This window comes from Natrix helvetica, assembly GCF_964273705.1.
Source record: "Natrix helvetica genome assembly, chromosome: 2".
Taxonomy (NCBI): Eukaryota; Metazoa; Chordata; class Lepidosauria; order Squamata; family Natricidae; genus Natrix; species Natrix helvetica.
This window is the reverse complement of record NC_138552.1, coordinates 23,651,500-23,674,222: the sequence shown is the minus strand read 5'-3', so window position 1 is coordinate 23,674,222 and position 22,723 is coordinate 23,651,500. Positions and strand designations below refer to the sequence as shown.

The window sequence follows — 22,723 nt, the reverse complement described above, 5'->3', positions numbered from 1 at the left end:
GGCAAGGCAGGTTGAAACTAACACAACTTTTATTAAGAGTATAAAAGGGCAAAATGTAAGGCAAACTCGACCGGCAAACAGCAGCATTTGACAGCTGACAGCCCTTTTTATACTAGAGCTGTCAGACGCTGAACCAATAGAATGGCTGCATTCTCCCGCCAGCTGACTGTTCGCGTCTCAACCAGTCAGGGGCCGGTAATGATAGTCAATGGCGTCGTAGCCTCGAGGACCTAACACTGTATAAACAATTGGACCTGTAACCCTAGATCAGAGGTCTTCAAACTTGGCAACTTTAAGACTTGTGGACATAGCTGGCTGGAGAATTCTGGGAATTGAAGTCCACAAGTCTTAAAAGTTGCCAAGTTTGGGGACCCCTGCCCTAGACGGTGCTTCCAAGCATTGCATCCACTAACAAGCATGGAGGTGCCTTTTGCTTTATTCAAAACGCACAAGCTGATTCCCCGGGGATGCGCATCATGGCTCCATACAAAATCATAGTAGATCTCCAACCCCTTCAATAGCCTTTCTGATGCAGGAAGGATCAGCCGCGAGAAGCGCCTACCGTTCAAAGAAACTGGTAACTCAGAGAAAGCCGAAGCCACCACAAATCCGGGGAAAAAAAATCCTACTCTTCCGGGTCCCTCCCAAGCTCCGCCTTCCCTAAAGAGGCGCCTTAGTCCGTTTGAATGCTGACCGCCTCCTCTTTAGCGCCGCCCCTTGAGTCTTTTGCCCCCGCGCTCTTTGGTCGGTTTCCCGGCTCCTCGTACACCCAGGAATGAGGACTATAGTGGAGTTGATCCTGCCCTAAACAACGAAGTACGTTGTTTAGCCTGGGTTTCCCTGTTTGCACCAGGGGAAGATCAACTGGCGCTGCGTTGCTTCCTGCGGCCGAGTAGACAAGGGGTGCGGAAGGGTCTCGTCTCGGCGGATTGCTGGAGAAGAAATACACACTGGGTGTGAGCAAACAGTTGGTTCAGTTTTAGTTCCTTCTCCCCCCTCTGGTGTCGTCCGAACGTGTTGCGCGAGAGGTCCGGGCAAACGAACTTCTAGCTAGTAAGAGCTAATGTACGGTTAGCCTTTCCCCCTGAAAATGTTTGCATCGTTTTATTTTGGAGGTTTAATTTAATTTTTAAGCATGTATAAGATAACAGATCTAAGTATAAACATGATTTTGAATATAGGAAATGGATGCGAATAAGTGGGGACAGTAGTAGTTTAAGTAGTAGTAGTTTAAGCACACCTGGCCTCATAGCGCTTGCCATCTTTTTATCTTTTTTTTTTAAATTGATTTTATTGTTTAATGTCTTTGTTGTAAGCCCCCCCCTCCCCCCAGTCATTGAGAGTTGTGTGACAGGTAATTTTAATAAATTATTATTTTCTGACCACAATGTGATGTCACAGCTGCTAGTTCTTTATTCACAAGAACTTCTATTGATGTAGTATATCTGTGAATCCCAGCAATGCATATCCTTTGGTGATTGCCAGATGGAAATTTTGTTGTCAATGTGTGTATTTTCTAAGTGCCCTGCAAGATTTTTTTGATATGGTACCCAGTGTGCCAATAACCCCTGGGACCAAGTTATTACGGTTCATTGCACAGTCAGGCAGATATTTAGACAAGATTTGGCATTTTATCCACCTATCAAGCTCTTCCCAAGGACTTGAGATAGGAAGATGCTGGTTGATGGTGTTACAGGCTTCATTGCAGGATGTAAGCTGTTCCAAGTAAATTGTTAATAAAATAGTTTAATTAAGGTGGGTATATCTGCAAATCTAGGCAGGGGTTTATTGAGCATGTGGAATCACATTTTGTTCCGTGGTGATCCAATTTTTGCAGGAAATTGTATTAGAACAGATTCCATGGTGCTCAAATTCTGATCAAAATAGTTGTGTGTGCAGATATCCTAGCCATTTACTTTTATTTCCAAATAAATATCTTAGGAAGGCCTTCTGTCTTTCATCCTTCAGTTCAACTGCTGAAGAGCCCCACAAAAGTATAGGTTCTATTTCTAGTGTTGATCCACAATCTTAATTATACATGTAGTAAAAATACAGTCTACAAGTCAAGAGCGGGCTCCTGTTGATATTATGACTACACCTAAACCTGAACTTCAACTTTTGCATAAATTCAACAATAAGAGGAATGAATGCTTTATTTTTATTTTTTTAGACAAGTTTTATTGCATTTTTCCCCATCATACATACTTTATGGACAGAGTGTGGTCCAGGTCACATCTTATGCATCATATTTATAATCATAGTTTCAATATATTCTAATCTTCCCAATTTTATCAATTTTCATCTCTTTTGTATAATCCTTTATCTTTTTTCCATTAATTCATTTAAGCTTACGTATCATTATTAAACACCCTTTTCTTTTTATCTTCAACTATTATTAATTTATCTTTACAAATTAAACATTTTAACCATAGCTTTGCTATTCCAACTTCCACAATATTATTCTTTTCATAATTCTTTAGCATTTACTATTCAATTTTTACACATAGTTAATATCACTGTATGTCCTGTATTTCACCTTTTTTGCAGTTTTTCCAGTCATTTACTCTTATTTTTTCTTCCCAGAAAATATCTCACAAATTCCCCTTCTCCAATCATTAACATTTTAAATTCCCAACATTGTTTAAATTACATTCAAAATTAATAGTATTTATTTAATTATCTATTTTCACATTCCCATATACCAGTGATGGCGAACCTATGGCACACGTGCCACAGGTGGCACATGGAGCTATTTGTCAGGGCACATGAGGTGCTGCCCTGTCAGCAGGCCAGCACGCATGCGCGCACTGGCCAGCTAAGTTCACCCTTTTTTAAAGCCATTTTTCGCCCGCCCCAGGTTCCAGAGGCTTTATAGGAGCCTGGGGAGGGTGAAAAGAGCCACCCCCCCGGAGGCCCTCCGGAGGCTTCATGAGCTTCCCTGAAGCCTCCGGAGCACAAAAAAATGGCCTTATGGGCAAACCGGAAGTTCAGGAACGGTTGCTCCTGTTTGCTCGGAGGGTCGTTTTGACTGCTCCAGAGGCTTCAGGGAAGCCTCTTGGAGATCCCTCAAGCCTTCGGAGCGCTTAAAACGACCCTCCGAGCAAACCAGAAGTGACTTCCGGTTTGCTCGGAGGGTCGTTTTGAGCACTCTGAAGGCTTCAGGAAAGCCTCTTGAAGGTCCCTTAAGCCTTCGGAGCGCTTAAAATGACCCTCCGAGCCAACCAGAAGTGACTTCTGGTTTGCTCGGAGGGTCATTTTGACTGCTTTGAAGGCTTTAGGGAAGCATCCTGAAGGTTCCTGAAGCCTCTGGAGGGCTTCCCGGGGGGGGGAGGCTGTTTTCGCCCTCCCCATGCTCCTATAAAGCCTCTGGAGCCTGGGGAGGGTGAAAAAAGTATGCAAAAATGGGGGGGGGGTCACGCCTGTAGTGAACGCATATGCACTGGGGGGGTCATGCATTGCATTATGGGTATGGCATGCCTGCACATGACCCCCCTGCGCTGCCCCCACTTATGGCACGTGAGCCAAAAAAGGTTTGCCATAGCTGCCATATACCATCCCATCTAGGAATGAATGCTTTAGAAAGCAAGAAGAAACACTGCAATGCCCCAAAAGTCATTCTTTTCACCTAATATCATGGTGAAAAGGATAAGGATGTCTTAACTTTTTTAGACTAAGAGCAGCAACAAATAGGTGGAGCCAGATTAAAAAAAAGAATGTGTCTAGGATAGAAATTGAAACTGATTTAATATAATAAATTAATCAATGCATTTTCATATATAGCAGTAATCTGACAACTGCTTTGGGGATGAACTCAAGCCATTTGGGGGCTGTATAGGGCTTGAGATTGTGCTACTTGCTGAGGACTTTTGTAAAGTTCATAATGCACACTTGTATATAGTCCTTACTTACCAACCACAATTCTTTCAGCAATTCTATTGCTAAGTGACAGTTGTAAAGTGAAACATGGCATGACTGTGCCTGACTTACGACATAAGTTCATCAGTTTCAGCTACAGTTGTTAAGTGAATCACCCACGGTTGTTTAGGTGCAATATCACATGACCACAATTTTCTAGTTTCCCATTGAGTTTGATTGTGAGAAGCCAGCTGAGAAAGTTGCAAATAGTGATCGCAGAGCACTGCAATTAAATGCAGACTTCTTGCAAAGTACCCAAATTGCGATCGCGTGATCAAGGGAAGGCTGTGGTGACTAAAACTTTAAGGATTGGTCATAAATCTCCTTTTTCTACACTTTGAATGGTGAGTGAACATATAGTTGGTAAGTGAAGGCTACCTGTAACATTACTGATATTTGCACCATCCACACCTATACGCTAAATAATCAATTGTGATTCCTTCACAGATTCATTTTGTGCAAACACTGTATGTGTTTTTGGTGGTTGTGATGGGGTCAGAAAGTCTCATGATCCTTTATGAAGATAATTCAGTGGAAGTCCACTATGCAGATGGCTCCAGATTGCTCCTTTCTCCGTGTGGGTCAGAGTTCTTATTTGAAAAGGCCATTCCTCCCTTTGCTCATCCAATACAGCCACCGGAAAGAGTTCGCCAGAGGACACCGTTTGCTATTAGTCTCTATCGGGTAAACGAAACCTTTTTTCTCTAGGCAGGAGAAAAAGATGGCCTGTTCTGGGATAATACGATTGTAGTAGAAAATCTTTTGCTTAAAGTCTAAAGAAAAGGGCTAAGCAGTGGTAAAATTCAATTTTTTTACTACCATTCTGTGGGCGTGGCAGGGGAAGGTTACTGCAAAATCTCCAATCCCATCCCACTCCAGGGGAAGGATATTGCAAAATCTCCATTCCCGGCCCACTTTGGGGCCAGCCAGAGGTGGTATTTGCCGGTTCTCCGAACTACTCAAAATTTCTGCTACCGGTTCTCCAGAACCTGCTAAATTTCACCCCTTGGACTAAGCAAAAATTTGGCAATTCTGAAAAGTCAGCAAAGAAGGCAAATTCACCACTGACATACCAGCAGACTAAGGGTCCATTCAACCCAATTCTTTCTATCGCAATCCCAGTGATTATCATATAAGTGATACTATAAACAAAGCATAAACATAACCATTTAAAAAATAACATAACCATTCACAAACAGGCAGTCCTCGATGTACAACCACAATTGAACCTAAAATTTATGTTGTTAAGGGAGATACTTGTTACGTGAGTTTCACTCCGTTTTATGACCTTCCTTGCCACAGTTGCTAAGTGAATCCCTGCGGTTGATAAGTTAGTCTTCCAGTTGTTAAGTGAATCTATCTTCCCCGTTGTCTTTGCTTGTCAAAAGATTGCAAAAGGCGATCACATGACTTTGGGACACAGCAAAGGTCATAAGTATGAACCAGTTGCCAAGCATCTGAATTTTGATCACTTGACCATGGGGATGCTACAAAGGTGAAATTGTGAAAAATGGGCATAAGTCACTTTTTTCAGTGCCATTGTAACCTTGAATGGTCATTTAAATGAACTTTTGTAAATCGAGGACTACTAGTATAAGGAGGCTTAAAAGATATTCAGTGAAGACAATCCAATTAAAGAGTTGCACGTTTTGAGTTTGTAAAATAGTAGTAAAGGGGCAATAGACAGAATTTTAAACAGTAGTACCCCAAAGCGTAAAATGTTCTTGTAGATTGTATTGGTCCCAGTTTTAAAATTGTGTTCTTGAGATTTTTTTGGCTCAAACTCATGATCTGTCCTATACATGTCCTAATTCTAGGCAGCCCATAAGTGTCTAGGTACATCTGTTTTACAAGAACAGAAAGCTGGACTAAGGAATTATTTGGGCTGATCCAAATAATTAGATTCTTGTTCTGTTTCTAGGATTCCTCATCGGGAAAAATGGTATTGATCAATAAATCTTCCTTGGTAGGGTGTGGCTTTAGCTGTGTGTGATACAGACCTGGATGCCAGTAAATTACTTGAGAAGAGTAAATCAGTGGTTCTCAACCTTCCCAACGCTGCAACCCTTTAATACAGTTCCTCAAGTTGTGGTGACCCCCAACCATAAAATTGGTGTCTCGGTTCCTAAGACCATCGAAAATATGTGTTTTCCGATGGTCTTAGGCGACCCAAAGGGGTCCCAACCCACAGGTTGAGAACCACTGGAGTAGATTTTGCTTACTTTCCAATACACTTTAAAATCTTCTTTTCTTTTAAAATCAGAAATTATGCTGGATGACATTTTAAAAGAGCTTTCTGTATAGCAATAATGCTAAAGAGTAAGAATTAAGTGGTTTTGCCAATATATGAAATCAAATTTTCTTTACTTTTTTTAAAGGAACAACTCTTGCGGGCAATAGATTTCCGAAATCAATACTCTGAGCTACCTTATTTACCTTCAGACATTATTCCTCCAGAAAGGAAAAATGTAAGTTTTGAGTATATGTTTCGAAACAAACATGGATTCCAATGAAATATTTAATTGGCTAATATTATGTGTTATCTTCTTAGATTATTAGACACTAATCTATAATTATACTGATTCAAAGATAAAAAAAATTAGTACACATTATCTGTGTTTGCACAACATACTTTCCTCATGTAGTTGCTTTTGTTGTGGTCTGCCACGGGTATAGGTATGCTGGTTTTGTTGTATTCGGGAGGAAGTTTTTTCTTTTTTTCTTATTGCCTTCTTGTGTTCTGTGATGCGTGCATTTATTCTCCTGTTTGTTTGTCCGGCAAACAGTTTTCAGTTCAGAAAAAACACCTCGAGTTAATCTAAATGTATTCTTTCCTATTACCCACAAGGATATGAACAGAGAAGTACAAAGGGAAACAGATCCAAATGGCTCTTTGAGTGTTTAAGGTTGCCGACCCCTGGTCTAAGCTATCAGAACTTTAAAACTCAATCTTTTCTGCAGGTTATTTTCACAGATGTCACTGAAGCCAAATGGCCTGGCCTTCATCCGGCTAAGGAGGAAACGCGTCTACTAAATGGCAATGTGAAAGTCACGTCTTTAGATGGACATGCTTCTCTTTCTTTACCAAAGCTTCAGCAAGAATTTACGGTGGAGTTTTTATGCAAAGTAAGCGAGGGGCTAAGAATCCCGTCATCGTTTTCAAAGAGGAGCTCCTGTAAGTCAGCCCAAGCAAGTTATGAAAGTTCCAGCCAAAGCTCTGACTTAAAAACGCATTCAAGGCTGCTAGGAACAAAAATGAAGGACAATGTAGTTATAGAAAATTGTGCACAAGAGAACAGTTCAAGGGCTGGGCGAAAAGAAGATAAGATATCTCAGTCTTCCCAGAAGAGTTTATTTGAATACTGTAGGGTTATACAGCATATATCAGTGTCATCCTGCCCTGAAGAATGGAAGTACCCTTTGTCATTAGCATTAAGAATCCATCAGTCACTTAGTGGAAATGAAGCTGGCTCTAATAAAGGAAAGAATGAAAACGATAACCCAAGCCTGGATCTTGCTAATGAATGCAGAATGGCTGACACAGTTACTTGTCTTCCTTCAGCGTTACCTCTCAGTTGTCATGCTCCATTTCTACACAGGTAAACTAGTTTTATGCATTAAAACTTCTGTATCATTTAATTCTGTCTTTTTTAAAACTTCCTTTTAAATAGCTAAAAATCTGCTTAAAATCCTACCAACATCCATACCAATGTAGACAATGGAAGTAATTGTCACCAAGTATCTGGAAATGACCAAATGAGAGAAGTTGCTTTAAGGATTCTAATCAAACTTTGATTTTTGAGATCTTAATATTAAATAATCCCTTTAAGGCAAAAACTGTTATTGTAAAACAAATAATTTGCAGCTGTTTATTACAATACAATACAATACAATACAATAGTAGAGTTGGAAGGGACCTTGGAGGTCTTCTAGTCCAACCCCCTGCCTACGCAGGAAACCCTATACCGTTTCAGACAGATGGCTATCCAACATCTTCTTAAAGACTTCCAGTGTTGGGGCATTCACAACTTCTGGAGGCAAGCTGTTCCACTCATTAATTGTTCTAACTATCAGGAAATTTCTCCTCAGTTCTAAGTTGCTTCTCTCCTTGATTAGTTTCCATCCATTGCTTCTTGTTCTACCCTCAGGTGCCTTGGAGAATAGTTTGACTCCCTCTTCTTTGTGGCAACCCCTGAGATATTGGAGCATTACATTCAGCTTTGGATGGTAAAATCTAAATAGCATAGAGTAGAATATTCTTTATTATTAGCCAAGGGTTTATTGGACACACAAGGAATTTGTCTCTGATGCATAAGCTCTCAGTATACATAAAAACAATCATAAATCATAAGACGTCCATAAATCATAAGATACAACCAACAAAGTGATAGTCATAAGATATCAATAGGACTCTGTAATAGGAAAGGTGAAAAGGATAATAGTAATACAGTCCTGCCACATGGTTAGATATCCTTAGGCATAGACAGTGCTGTGGGAATTATGTGTTTAGCAGAGTGATGGCGTAGGGCAGCGATGGCGAACCTTTTTTGGCTCGTGTGCCATAAGTGGGGGGAGCGCAGGGGGGGTCATGCGCAGGCATGCCGCACCCATAATGCAATGCTTGCCCCCCCAGTGCGCATGTGCGCACTACAGGCGCGAACCCCCCCCCCCCCATTTTTGCATGCTTTTTTCGCCCACCCCAGGCTCCAGAGGCTTTATAGGAACATGGGGAGGGCGAAAACAGCCTCCCCTCCCCCCCCCCGAAGCCCTCCGGAGGCTTCAGGGACCTTTAGGAGGCTTCCCTGAAGTCTCCGGGGCAGTCAAAATGACCCTCCGAGCAAACAGGAAGTCAGTTCCCGAACTTCCGGTTTGCCTGTAGGGCCAGTTTTTTGCACTCCGGAGGCTTCAGGGAAGCTCATGAAACCTCCGGAGGGCCTCCGGGGGGGGGTGGGGGAGGCTCTTTTCGCCCTCCCCAGGCTCCTATAAAGCCTCTGGAGCCTGGGGAGAGTGAAAAATGGCTTTAAAAAAGGGTGAACTCAGCTGGCCAGCGCGTGCATGTGCGCTGGCCAGCTGACAGGGCAGCGCCTTGCGTGCCCTGACAAATGGCTCCATGTGCCACCTGTAGCACGCATGCCATAGGTTCGCCATCACTGGCATAGGGTAAAAACTATCTTTATGCCTAGTAGTTTTGGCATGCAATGCCCTGTAGCAGCATCCTGAGGGGAGCAATTGAAACAGTTTATTTCCAGGATGTGAGGTGTCTGTAGATATTTTCTCAGCCCCCCTTATTGCTCGCGCAGTATACAATTCCTCAATGGAAAGCAGGCTGGTTTATTATTATGCTTATTAACATCAAAAATTCAAATCATAATTAATACTCTTCTATTTACATTTTTATCTATCTTTAAAAGTCTAAGTCATCTCTAAACATTAGAGCTTTCATAATCTCTTGTCAACACTGTATATGTATGTGGTGTTATGTATGCCTAATATAATAGTTTTTAAAATAGTTTTTAAAAACATAATTGATCCACAGGTGGACCTTCACTGATATTTTTGAACAAAAGCAGGAGGAGGATGGATATCACTCATATTCACAGCCTATCAAGATACTTTGGAGCAAGGGCATTACTTACAGGTACTGTATGTGTATGTGTGTTTATGAAAGGAGTTCTAAAGACTAATAAATCTGTATTCTTACTTAATGGTAAGAACACTGAAGAATTTGCAAAACAATAAGGATAGATTTTTAATCAGCATCGGTGTTCCAGTGTAATGAGCAGGCAATCCTCACTTATCAACCACTTGTTGAGCAACTGTTTGAAGTTATGATGGCACTGAACTAGTGCTACTTAGGGTGAATCCTCAAAATTCTGACATCATAGATCTATCTATGGTAATGTGCTCATGATTCAGTAACGTGGCAAACAGCTTGCATTTAACGATGGTTGAGGCATCCCATGGTCACATGGTCAGTATTTGCGACCTGCCCTGTTGGCTTCCCACAAGCAAAGCTAATGGAGAAGCCAAAAGAGAAGGTCACATGTTTTTCTGCTAATGTTGTGGCCAGCCAGCAGAGCTGGAGGCACACAACAGGACCAGGAGATAATTAGTTTGCTTAATTGGTTTGTGACTCTACGAGTTTTGCCAGGTTTTGCAGATATCAGCCTGTCAGCTCTCCAAGCCAGATAAGGTCTGTGACTGTAAATCCTCCCTCGAAAGGCTTTATTGGATGTAAATGAGCAGAATTCACAGTAAATTAATAAAGGGTTTTTTGTCTGGACAAGGAGTTTGCTTTATGCTCTTAGGAAGCCTCGGTCAGAACAGGTAACACCTCCCACACAAAAGCATTTCAGGCCTTCCTGCATGGCATATCCTCCTTCCCTCCTCTTCCCTCTGCTTGAACACACCTGCTTCCTCCTTCAGCTGCCACACCACAGCACCCCCTACTCCACTTACACAGTGTCTACACCAGGCTTTCCCCTAGCCCCTGGCAGCGCCCCTGCTGTTTACTTGGGATCTTATCCACTTCCCGCTTAATGATCCACATATCTTGGATTATGATGGCAATGGGAACTAGCTGGACAACTATTTCCCATTGCCCATCCGGATAACATTCTGGAAAATCATTGAAAACTTGGTAATTTTCCCAGGCTTGGGGTGAGAAGGTCTTGAGACCCTATCAAGTACAGTTTGGTTTGGCAGAGTTTGCAGGGTTTTACCCTCGGCAAACAGTCTTTCAAAGGAATGCTTATCAACACAAACCTTATCTTGCTCGGAGAGTTGCCAGATAACCAAATGCAGGGCAATGCAACACTTGGCACAGTGTCTCTTACAGTCACAAACAGAGCTTTCCACTCTTGAAACAACTGAAGGAATAAATGATTCCCTGCAAAAGCCTACTCCCCATTTGCTCCTTTTTTGTTTCCTATGCGAGGGGCCAATCACCTTCAAGGTGTGGCTTTACTCTTAAGTCAACCCTGCTTTCTTAGTTGTTCTTGTCTTCTGGCAGCTCTGTGCATGCGCACACTGGGAAGAGGCTCCAGCTGTTCCTCTGCGTCACTGCTGTCTAGCTCCCTCTCTTCCTCCAACGTAGAGCCCTCCTCTGAGCTTTCCTCAGTCCCCAGGACTGGCCCATGTTCCTCCCCAACCTTCTCGCTGTCCGACTCTGCTGCCAGCTGCGCAGGCCGCCATCGAGACACAACAATAGTATCGTATTTTTCGGAGTATAAGACGCACCAGAGTTAAGACACACCAAGGTTTTGAAGAGGCAAATTAAAAAAAAGTTTTTGCACTCTGCAAACCTCCCGAAAACGACCTGTTTTTGCAAAAACAGGCCCGTTTTTTCACCCCAAAAAGGCATGAATACCCTTTGGGTGGCTTGCTCCTGTGGGATGGGGGCCCCTTAATGAGCAAATAATGGCCCATTTTTTGTAAAAAAAAGAGCATGGATAGCCTTTAGGAAGCTTATAGAGTGCTCCTGGAGGCTGGGGGAGGGGGCGTAAAATTGAGCAAAAAAGCGGGTCTTTTTTTTTGCTCATTTCTGCCCTCTCCAGCCACCAGGAGCTCTCTAAAAGCTTCCTAGAGGCTATGCACGGCCATTTTGGTGAAGGGGCTGGGTTTCGGGAGGCAAAAAATGCTGCATTCTGTGTATAAGACGCACTCTTTTTTGAGGGAAAAAGGTGCGTCTTATACTCTGAAAAAGACGATATTTCTTTTTTTAAAAAACTTTATTTAAATAAATATATCTGAAATCTTATACCTGCAACATATCACACTGCCTTTAGAATACCAAACCCATCTGGAACCATCACTTCAAATTAAGATCTCCTGGTTTAAAACATGCATTTCCCACCTCTGGTCTGTGGACCAGCACTGGGCCACAGCATGCCAGAAAGTGGGCTGCACAAAGCAGCAAAGCATGGGATACAGGCGGAACCATGGAACCAACCCGGGTGCCCAATTTCCCACGGAATTGGCTCCGGGTGCCCAAAAGTTTGGCGACCACTAGTTTAAAACATTTAGCATACATTTTTTCCTATTCTTAACCCTGGTTTTTCTGTAATACTTTAATTGATTAATTAATGGTTCAGGAGAACAGAAAAACGTGCTTAACCTTTTAAGGTTTCTTTCATTTCAGTATTGAATTGTATATTGTAATTCTTTCTTCCATGGCTCAATAGGCTATGACAGATTTTTTAAAAATCTGTTAGCCTTCTTCCAGGATCAGATCTTAGATTTATCTACAATTAATCTACATAGCGTGTAGAGATAATAAAAACATAGTGGAGCTAATGACCCATGTTTTCTATTAGGTTTTCTCTTGGACTTAGAAGCATAGAAATTTATCCTGGTGATGGATCACTTTTTAAATCGGAAGGTTTCTTTTTGGGGAAATACTTCACTCGTTATTGTATTAACCCACAAACCAAACAGGTAAATAACCGCAAGTAAACCTTTTCTTGGATATTTTATGATAGCTGTTTTTCAGGAATGTTGTAGAGCTAGCCCATTTAAAATGAGGATTGTGATAAATTAAGAATCATGGCTAACAAATTAGTGAGAGAAAGAGAGGGAAGGAGAGGTACTGAGTGTGTGGGCGTGTGCACATGCAACCACACAGTATACTTTTCTTGCCCCTTTACAGATAACAAAGAGGAGAATGTATAGACCAGTGATGGCAAACCGACCGAGTGCCCAAAGCGTGCGTATGCACGCCCAAACCCCAAAATAAAATGTACGTGCAGCCCCCATGCATATGCACGCGGCCCCAGCATGCGCCACACCCATGCACACATGGACCCCGCGCATGAGTCCCGCACTTGCGCGACAGAGACCCAAAGACCAGCTGGATGGCGGGAGGCACGCATGGGTGGTGGCGCTGAGCTGGGGCGATGGTTCGCAGGCCCACAGAGAGGGCGCTGCATAGCCACCTCTGGCACACGTGTCATAGGTTCGCCATCACAGGTATAGATTGTTAGTGCATTTACTGATTTTGTTTTAACTTATTTATTCATATACTGTATATCCAATTCTTTGTACCTAGGGTTCTTACAATTATTTAAATCAGATGTGAGATTTTTGATGCCTAGACATGCAATCATGGTTTAAATGTTTGGTTTTCCTTTCATGAAACAGAAAATAACAAAGAGCACGTTCTCCTGGCTGCTTCTGATGACCCTTAACTCTTATCTTAAGAAATGTGTTTATTCATATCTGCGACCAAACACCTTTTCAAAAAAAAAAAAAAAGGAAACGGTTAATATGGTTATTTCTTATATTATCCATCATCCCATCTTCCTAGAATATTCCCCATCATCGGGTTGTTTTTTTCCCCGAGCAGATAATCCTACTTCCACATTAATTCCTGGATTTACTGTAAGAACAGAGGTGCTTTATGTTCATGTTGAAATCCCTACACCTGTCAACAGTCTTATAGGCAGTATTGCCCTTTTAGTTTTTATTTTTGACAGAGCGGCATCAGACCTACAATTATCGGTGGCATATGTCAGAAAAACAAGAGATGAGATCAATTTAACACCAAAGGAACAAATTGCTTTTAAACTGTATAATGAACAACTGTTGACTTGGAGTCCAGGAGTTTAATGATCTGTTGCACTTACTTTGTTGGTTAGCACTTTTATAAATAGTTATTTTTTTTCTTTTACATTCATCTTTTAGATAGAAGAAACTATGTATTCTGTAAGCAGCCTACCACCAGATGTCCCCGGGAGCCTCTACTCTGTAGGGGCAATAATAACACAGTCAGTAAGGTGAGGTACTTTGCTTTCTTTTAAGTATTTGTTCATTTATTTAGCTTATACCACTCAGTTTCTTAGGTAAATTGAAATAACGTTTAGTCACTTTCAGTAACATTGAAAAAAGGACAACAGTTAATGAAAACTGTTCAAAGTACCAATGAAGCTAGATCAGTGATGGCTAACCTTTTCCAGACGAGTGCCCAAATGTGCCCTGCGCATGCGCCAGGCCCCCCCAAGCATTTGCACGCCTCCCCCAGAAACATGCCTCCCCCTGCACATGCACATGCCACCAAGCACACGCTACACACACACACCCTCGCTCATGCGTGGCAGAGATCCAAAGACCAGCTGGCTGGCGGGAGGCGTGCAGGTGTGCAAGGCGGAACTGAACTGGGCTGATGTCTCGAGTGCCATCAGAGAGGATGCTGCGTGTCACCTCTGGCACGCATGCCATGGGTTCGCCATCACGGACCTAGATTAATTCTGGGCATGCTGTGACAATCACAACTGCAAAAACTGGTCATAAGTCACTTTTTTCAGTGTCATTGTAACTGAACAGCCTCTAAATGAATGCTTGCTGGCCGAGGACTACCTGTATATGAATGACATAAAATAAATCTATCTTGATTCTAAAAAATAGCTAGGAATTTAAATTTTTTGCCAAGCTTTACTGTAAATCATCAAGCAATTGTGGGTTAGATCCCTCTCCCTACTGCTCATTCTAGCATAAGGCGCTGGGCATAAATGGTAGCTATAATTTTTTCCCAAGCATTTTTATTTCATCAGATATTTAACAATACAGTCAACAAGAAAACCAGAAAAAAATGGAAAATAAAAATAAATAGGGTAGAGGTTTAGAAGCATTATAACAATAAATATTTTGTCAAAGTTAGTGAGTTAACATGTAGTAAAATATTCTGTTAATTTAGAACTTCAAAACATTATTAAGAGCAAGTTAATATGCAATAATTAACAGCAACGAACAGTATGAATAATACATTTAAATGTTTTAAAGGCTTGCAACAAAAATGAAATTTGAGTCTTTTTTGTTTTTCTAATTAGAGTACTTCAACATGATCTTAAGAATATGCTTTCCTTGACACATAATTATAATGTTTGCTGCTGGAAATTGGTAGGTATGAATATGATAATCAAATACTAGCATAAGATAACATAAGATAAGACAACTAAAATGTATCTTATTTGATTTCACTTGTTTTTCAATAGTCTTCTGAGACAGGTGGAAGAGAAGTGTTACCATTCCCTGTGGCTGAAACATTTGTTCCTAATGTAGGAAGATTCTTTGCGTACTCAGATAAGAAAATACATGCTGTATTTTGTGATGGGATAGTCCTGAATATGGAATGGGATTTCAGTTCTCACTCTGGAAGATCACAGGTGAGCAATAGGTAAAGTTAATTATGTTTATTTCATATTTAAAGAAATATGATAAACTGAATCAGATCAGAATAAATCCCCAAGTGCCCATACTATAAATAATCCTTGACAACTTTTAAGATTGGCTTTTTAAATATGACATTGTAAAACAGTGTTTCTCAAACTTGGTAACTTTAAGATGCATGGATGTCAACTAATGGAGAGGGGCAGAGGGGACCGGATGGACACATAAAAATGTCCAATGCTTGCCCTGTGTTCAACACTGCCCAGGATAGATTTTTTAGATAAGATTAGATTAACAAAGTTGGAAGGAGTCTTGTACGTCATCTAGTCCAACCCCCCGCCCAAGGAGGAGACCCTACACCACTTCTGACATGTGGCAGTCCAATCTCTTCTTGAAAGCCTCCAGTGATGATTTTATTTTATGTTTTATTTATACACACATGCATGTTGCAGGAACACTGTAAATACAAAAAAATAGTTTTAACAGAAGGTTAGCATTAGCATTAGATCCTTCCAGTGGTGGGATTCAACTGGTGTAACAACCAATTTGCTAAGTGTGCTTCACTCCACATGCGTGCAGTACATTTGAAAATAGCTCAAAAACTTACCTTCTGCAGTTCTGGGGAGTAAAATAACTGAGGCGCAGCAATCCGCTCTGCCACGCCTATCAGCTGGGCTTCAAACAAAGGAAATGTAGGTGAGTATAGAGTGCATGCCAGCGGATCATTGGAGCGAACTGGTTTGCTCTCAGCTGATTATCAGAGCTACCGGTTCGCCCGAACCGATCCGAACTGGCTGAATCCCATCTCTGGATTCCTCCCATGCTAATAGCATGTCAGACAGCCAGCATTTCCAGTCTTGAGCGAGTAGTTCAGCGTCTTCCCATGTGATGTTTAGCGTCTTTAATTCTTCCATCTTGCAGAAGATCCAGAAAGCTACCTGGTCCCCTAGATTAGACTAGGAAATCAACATGACCTAGAATAAATTACGGTGGACAGGGATAGTAGACATTCTTTCCTATTTTATTTTTTGTTCAAGAATCCTCAACAGAACAACGCGGGTTGGTGTAAACTGACTTGTCCTGAAGGAGCACAGCAGCTGTTCCAGATTGATCATCCGGGGCCCTATGAGAGGTACTTGTAGAGAATTTTAAGAGCCTTGATCCAGTTCAACTTCTCTAAAACCAAGATGGTGGAAGTTGTTTTATAAATTACTTTTAGCAAAAAAAAAAAGCCCTTTTTAAAATACGGCAGATGTTAAAAGTAGCTGTATAGTTGTTGGTTGATAGATGGCCGGAGTAGTTTTTCAAGAATTACATTTGTTTTCCTCCAGAGTTCTGTGTGTCATGACACAACTATTAAGATGTATGCAATCTTTAAGTTATCTAATAATCACAGGAAAAATGATTATATGCAGCGGTACAAGGAATATGTCCTTCTGCATATTTAATGCTGCATGTGATGACCGCAGCAAGATTGGTATATGCACAAAATTGGAAAAGCAGAGATGACCCACCGAAAAAGAGGTAATAAATAAAAGTTTGATCTGTGCAGAAATGGACAGATTGACACTCGAAATCAAAAATAGAGACGAGACAGAATATTATGAAATTTGGAACAAAATGTAACAATGGTTGGAAATGAGGAAAAGGAGTCGGAACAGAACATTTTGAGGACTGTAAAATTGGAACTGGATAATACATAGATAAATATATAAAGGAGGATAGGGAATGTGTTAATAAGATTAATGTAGCTATGTACGATAAGTAGAAATTGTATTTGTTGTTGTGTTAAAATATGTTTGGGATGACAAAGCGAGAAAGATCACTCTATGTCCAATGTTTTTAATGTTTATTCAATTAAAAAACAATTTTTTAAAGAAGAATATGTCCTACTGCTGCCAAAATGGTTTCCACGATTAAAAACTCAAGTCCCTCCTATCTCTTATGTCAGCGATGGTGAACCTTTTTTGGCTCGCGTGTCACAAGTGGGGGGAGCGCAGGGGGGTCGTGTGCGGGCGTGCCGCACCCATAATGCAATGCACGAACCCCCCAGTGCGCATGCGCATACAAAAGGCACCCCCCCCATTTTTACATGCTTTTTTCGCCCTCCCCAGGCTCCAGAGGCTTTATAGGAGCCTGGGGAGGGCGAAAAGAGCCTCCCCTGTACCCCCGGAGGCCCTCCCGAGGCTTCAGGGGGGGTTTGCGCATTGCATTATGTGACTTCTGGTTTGCTCGGAGTGTCGTTTTGAGTGCTCCGAAGGCATCAGGGAAGCCTCCGGACGGTCCCTGAAGCCTCCGGAGGGCCTCCAGGGGGGCAGGGGAGGCTCTTTTCGCCCTCCTCAGGCTCCTATAAAGCCTCTGGAGCCTGGGGAGGGCGAAAAATGGCTTTTAAAAATGGTGAATTCAGCTGGCCAGCTGACAGGGCAGCACCTCGCGTGCCCTGACAAATGGCTCCACGTGCCACCTGTGGCACACGTGCCATAAGTTCGCCATCACTGTCTTATGTCATCATCACTTACATGCAACCCTCATCCATTCTGTTGATAAGCCCACAGAAGTTACTGACTGTCCTGCACTTTTGTTCTTCTCTTTATTTTTTATTACTTTTTACTAACTTAGTTGGTGCTCATAAGATTTGACAGGAGTCCCGAAAAGCTGCTTCCCATTTACACCAAATGTAACAAAACCTTTTTCTTTAATGCAGATATATCACAACAGTGGTGGAATGGTGCCAAACCCTGAACAAGGACAGAGAGACATGTACCAATACAGAAGTATCCATTCAAGAACAAAGCTGGTATTCTTAACTAAAACAACCCTGAATATTCTCAAATCTGTAGTGATGCTTTGTAAAAGCCATCCGTTGGATTTATTGTCTTGGCCTTGATATCTCAAGGGTCTTTTTTCCATTTTAATTAAAAGTATGTTCTGCAAATTAGTAGCAAAACATGCATTCACTTTCCAGTAATTCCTCCCCCCCCCCCCACCAAGTATATTAAATGGAAGCAATGATACAAACCCGTCGGGGTCTGGATGGGGGACAACAGACTCAAACTCAACCCCTCCAAGACCGAGTGGCTGTGGCTACCGGCACCTCGGTTCAGCCAGTTAACTCCATCACTGGCCATAGGGGGCGAACAATTGCCCCCTGTGGAACGGGCGCGCAATTTGGGCGTCCTCCTAGATGCCCGGCTGTCAATGGATGACCATGTGGCAGCCGTGGCAAGGGGAGCGTTCCACCAGGTTTGCCTGGTGTGCCAATTGCGCCCCCTTCTGGACCGGGATGTCCTACGCACGGTCACTCATGCACTGGTGACGTCTCGCCTGGACTACTGTAACGCTCTCTACATGGGGCTCCCCTTGGGACGCGCCCGAGGACTGCAGCTAGTTCAGAACGCAGCCGCGCGGGTAGTCATGGGGAGTACCAGGTACTCCCATATAACACCTCTCCTGCGCGAGCTGCACTGGCTGCCTGTGGTCTTTCGGGTGCGTTTCAAGGTTCTGGTTACCATCTTTAAAGCGCTCCATGGCACAGGGCCTAGTTACTTGCGGGATCGCATCCTCCCACACACATCCCTGCGGCCAATTCGCTCTCACAGGGAGGGGCTTCTCCTGGTGCCGCCCACTAGGCAATGCCAATGGGCGACACCAAGGAGTAGGACCTTCTCTGTGATGGGCCCAACCCTCTGGAATGACCTCCCCCCTGACATTAGAACCACTACTGACCTCTGCTCCTTCCGACAGAAATTGAAGACTCACCTGTTCCGACTGGCTGGTCTGGCATAATTATAATGTTTTCCTCCTGGCATACACACTTTTATTGGTTTTTAGAGGGATTGTCTTTTTAAATTTAATTTTACAGGATATTGTGTTTTTAAATTTTGTATATCCTGATTTATTTATTCAGCTGTACAGTTTGGCATATTTTTTATCCTCCTCACATATCTATTTATTAATAATTTTAACTTGTTGTATTTTTGCTACGGACTGTACACCGCCCCGAGTCCCTTTTGGGAGAGGGGGCGGTCTATAAGTGCTAATAAATAAATAAATTATTATTATTATTATTATTATTATTATTATTATTATTATTATTATTATTATTATTATTATTATTATTATTATTATTATTATTATTTTAGTGTTTCTAGAGGGGCATTCTATTCTGCCAGATTTTCCTAATCTTACACTAACCAATAAAATAAATGTTTGTTTTAATTAAGTTTCTCTTTTTTCCTCTAGGTCAGTTGCAGCTGAGCTTGAAAAAATAAGACGATTCAATTGTATCCTTTTCTATACCTTTTCAATCCCCACAATACTTCTTAAAATAGATAATTCTTGGTTTGAGCCATCCAATAATTGCCCTATTGGGAACAATTCAGTTTTCTAGTCAAAGCATCAATAAAATAGCTGGGAACAATAACATCCATATGGTATAGACTTTCTTGTGACAAAATTTGTTATGCCATAGCTATCATTAGCTATGGATCTGCATTCTTATGTAATGAAATACTCCAAAGAAAATTCTAAATTGTGATGTGTGTGTTTAGTTGTTTTCCAAGTTCACAGAGACACAGTCAAAGGGAAGTTTTTGTAAAATTGCATATACGTGTATATATCACATTGCAGAATACGATACAGTGAAAAGTAACTCAACAAGTTCCTTCTAATTTGAGTAAGAGAAGCGAGAAGTGGCTGTTTTTAGTATCTTGTTTCTCCTTAACTACGTACTATAGTTTTAGTTGACAACAGCAATATTCCAGGTAGGTTTTCAACCGTGGGAAGAAATTTGTCATCTGGCCTAGATACAGAAAGTGTATCAAAAGAAGTCTTTTTAGCAGAGGATATCAGTATCAAGAACATAACTGAGTCTCTGGAAAAAACTTCAAAAGTTATAAATGATATTGACTCTCTTCTGGCTTCTTCCACAAAAAATCCTGGAGTCAAAAATATTTCAAGGAAGGTTGTTCGTCTTTAATTTAAAGGTCGCTAACTTCACAGGTGATTGTATACAATTTATATAAATTATGACAAATCATAATTTATTTTTTAAAGATTAAATTACAAAGAAATGTGAAATGTGGCTTCACTGAGATGCCCAAATAAAATTTACCACATACGGATATCTAACGCTATTGACTTGATTTTTTTAAATAATTTTTGCAATATTTTTCAAAGTCCACAAAAAGGCCTAACCAAGACAATATGTTCTAATCAAATTGGCACAGTACTTTATTGTTTGAGAAGTAAACTGCAGTCATATTAGTATTTGTTGGTACTGGTAGTTACAAGGAACACCCAGATTTTACATTATATTAGGAAACATCCTTAGGATGTTTAGCATTTCAATGAATGTTATATTCAAACTTAATAGGTTTGATGCAGTGATGGGTTGCAGGCGGTACACCCCGATACGGGCATACCGGAGCCTGCCGGGAGCACCGGGTACCATTCCGGTAAGGTGCTCCGGAAGGCCTGCCCACACTCACCTGCCCACACTCACCCCTTCGGCGCTTACACATGCGGCGCGTACAGCACCTGCGGGATGCTATGCCGAGCAGCTGGAGTGTTGCGGAGGCGTTGCTGGATGGTAAGACGCATATGCGTGCATATGCGCGCACACCACGTGCATTCATATGGAGGATGCTGGGCCCCGTTGCAACCCTACCGGTTGCAACGGGATCCAAAACCCACCACTGGTTTGATGGGCTTTTTTCTTGAATAAACTATCCAAAATATATTCCTGAACTATAAATGTTTTAAGTAAATAAATGATCTAAATAGGAGCAAAGCCTTATTTATGGCATGTGCCTTTATTAATGTAGCACTATCACTTTCCTCTAAACCACCGTGAATTGCTTAGGTGAAATGGATGGGATGGATGGATGGCATTGGGAAATAGGACTAAAATTAAATATAGAAAAGATCTACCTGTAATTAATCGTAACAATTTCAAAAAGAAGTGATAAGGATCAACCATCAACATAAAGAAATCAGCAGTCAAGAAATACCCCCACAGACCAGAATTCAGTAGAGCAGCTATAAAGGCCTTAGAGAAAATATTCAGATGCCGGAATATATCTAAACCTGTAAACACAGAATTGTTCTGGAAATGGTTTTCCCTGTGACATTACAGAAGTGAAAGTTGGTCGTTGATGAAGCAGAATAGAAACATATTAAAGCTTTTGAACATGAATAACCAAGAAAACCAGCAACTGGCAAAAAAAATAAACCCAGAACTCTAATTGAAGATACAACTGACCAGGCTCAAATTATCCTACTTCAGATATCTGAAGACCTTGCTCCCTTAAGAAGTCTGTCATGCTGAGAAAGGTGGAAGGAAAGAGAAGCGGATGGGTAGCAACAAGGTGGATGGGTGCACAGTTGGAGTAACTGAAGCATGGGGAGAAATGTATGTGGTTACTAAAAGTCTTAATGGCATGTTAATCAGTCAATCAGGTCCCAGACCATGGTGCCTACTGTCTTTGTCAAATAGCCTCTGGTCTCAGGTGGCACAACAAGTTTTCTGGTGGATATAAGCAGAGTCAGGCTGGATTGGTCCTTGGATGGGAGACCACAAGGAAATCCCAGGGTTGCAAGTTTGCCTTGAAAATAAGAACAACCCCCCCCCCCTTACATCCTGTTAGAAGGCTGTGCCAAACCCCTTCAATAACATTGCCAAGAAAACTGCATGAAAATTTACAATAGAATAGCAGAGTTGGAAGGGACCTTGGAAGTCTTCTAGTCCAACCCCCTGCTCAGGCAGGAAACCCTACACCACTTCAGACAAATGGTTATCCAACATCTTCTTAAAGACTTCCAGTGTTGGAGCATTCACAACTTCTGGAGGTAAGCTGTTTCACTGATTAATTGTCCTAACTGTCAGGAAAGTTCTCCTCAGTTCTAAGTTGCTTCTCTCCTTGATTAGTTTCCACCCACTGCTTCTTGTTCTACCCTCAGGTGCCTTGGAAAATAGTTTGACTCCCTCTTCTTTGTGACAACCCCTGAGATATTGGAACACTGCTATCATGTCTCCCCTAGTCCTTCTTTCTCTTAAGCTAGACATACCCAGTTCCTGCAACCGTTCTTCATATGTTTTAGTCTCCAGTCCCCTAATCATATTTGTTGCTCTTCTCTGCACTCTTTAGTCTAGAGTCTCCAAATCATTTCTACATCGTGGTGACCAAAACTGAATGCAGTATTCCAAGTGTGGCCTTACCAAGGCGTTATGAAGTGGTATTAACACTTCACGTGATCTTGATTCTATCCCTGTTTACGCAGCCTAGAAATGTGTTGGCTTTGTTGGCAGCTGCTGCCCATTTCCATCTTAAGAATATCGAATCTCCATATCTGTTGTTTTTTTAAAAAACGGAATTTTTCGTAAAACTAAAAACGAAGCCCAATAGACTTAACAACAGCGAGTATCCCTGTTATTTCCCGGGCCTTTTAAAAACGCCTCATTTTTCAGCTAGCCCCAACCTGCCGCACACGGATGCTTTATGCCAGCGGGCGGGGATGGGGAAACACCAGCGATGGAGCGGAGCAGGAGGGTTTGTGTGTGTGGGAGGGAGGGAGGGAGGTGGATGGGCGGGGCTTCTGATCTCCGCAGCCCGGCGGCCGTCCCAGAATGCTCCGCGCGCGCGCT

The 22,723-nt window shown here is 41.8% G+C and overlaps 1 protein-coding gene across 5 annotated transcripts; it reads left to right on the top strand.

The window, feature by feature from the left end:
- Positions 1-656: 656 nt before the first annotated feature.
- Positions 657-20,217, top strand: LOC309385485 (uncharacterized protein C5orf34 homolog). Of its 5 annotated transcripts, none has more exons than XM_081939988.1 (13): positions 657-954; positions 4,363-4,599; positions 6,294-6,383; positions 6,877-7,514; positions 9,452-9,553; positions 12,231-12,351; positions 13,597-13,688; positions 14,739-14,808; positions 14,904-15,074; positions 16,116-16,210; positions 17,783-17,875; positions 19,321-19,361; positions 19,815-20,217. In XM_081939988.1, exons 2-13 carry the CDS (start codon positions 4,405-4,407, stop codon positions 20,054-20,056), a joined length of 1,950 nt encoding a protein of 649 aa, XP_081796114.1. In that variant the 5' UTR covers positions 657-954; positions 4,363-4,404; the 3' UTR covers positions 20,057-20,217. The 5 variants fall into 5 exon arrangements, with proteins under 5 accessions (XP_081796114.1, XP_081796113.1, XP_081796112.1 ...); XM_081939987.1 differs by having other exon boundaries at positions 657-967; XM_081939986.1 differs by having other exon boundaries at positions 657-1,053.
- The last annotated feature ends 2,506 nt before the right edge of the window (positions 20,218-22,723 follow it).

What these genes read in the sequence shown, in the direction of transcription:
- LOC309385485 (XM_081939988.1), top strand. Translation starts at nt 4,405, where the DNA reads ATGGGGTCAGAAAGTCTCATGATCCTTTATGAAGATAATTCAGTGGAA. An exon ending in CATCCGGGGCCCTATGAGAG is followed by an intron (nt 16,211 to 17,782) that starts GTACTTGTAGAG and finishes TCTTTAATGCAG; the next exon opens with ATATATCACAACAGTGGTGG. An exon ending in AAAAATAAGACGATTCAATT is followed by an intron (nt 19,362 to 19,814) that starts GTATCCTTTTCT and finishes TACGTACTATAG; the next exon opens with TTTTAGTTGACAACAGCAAT.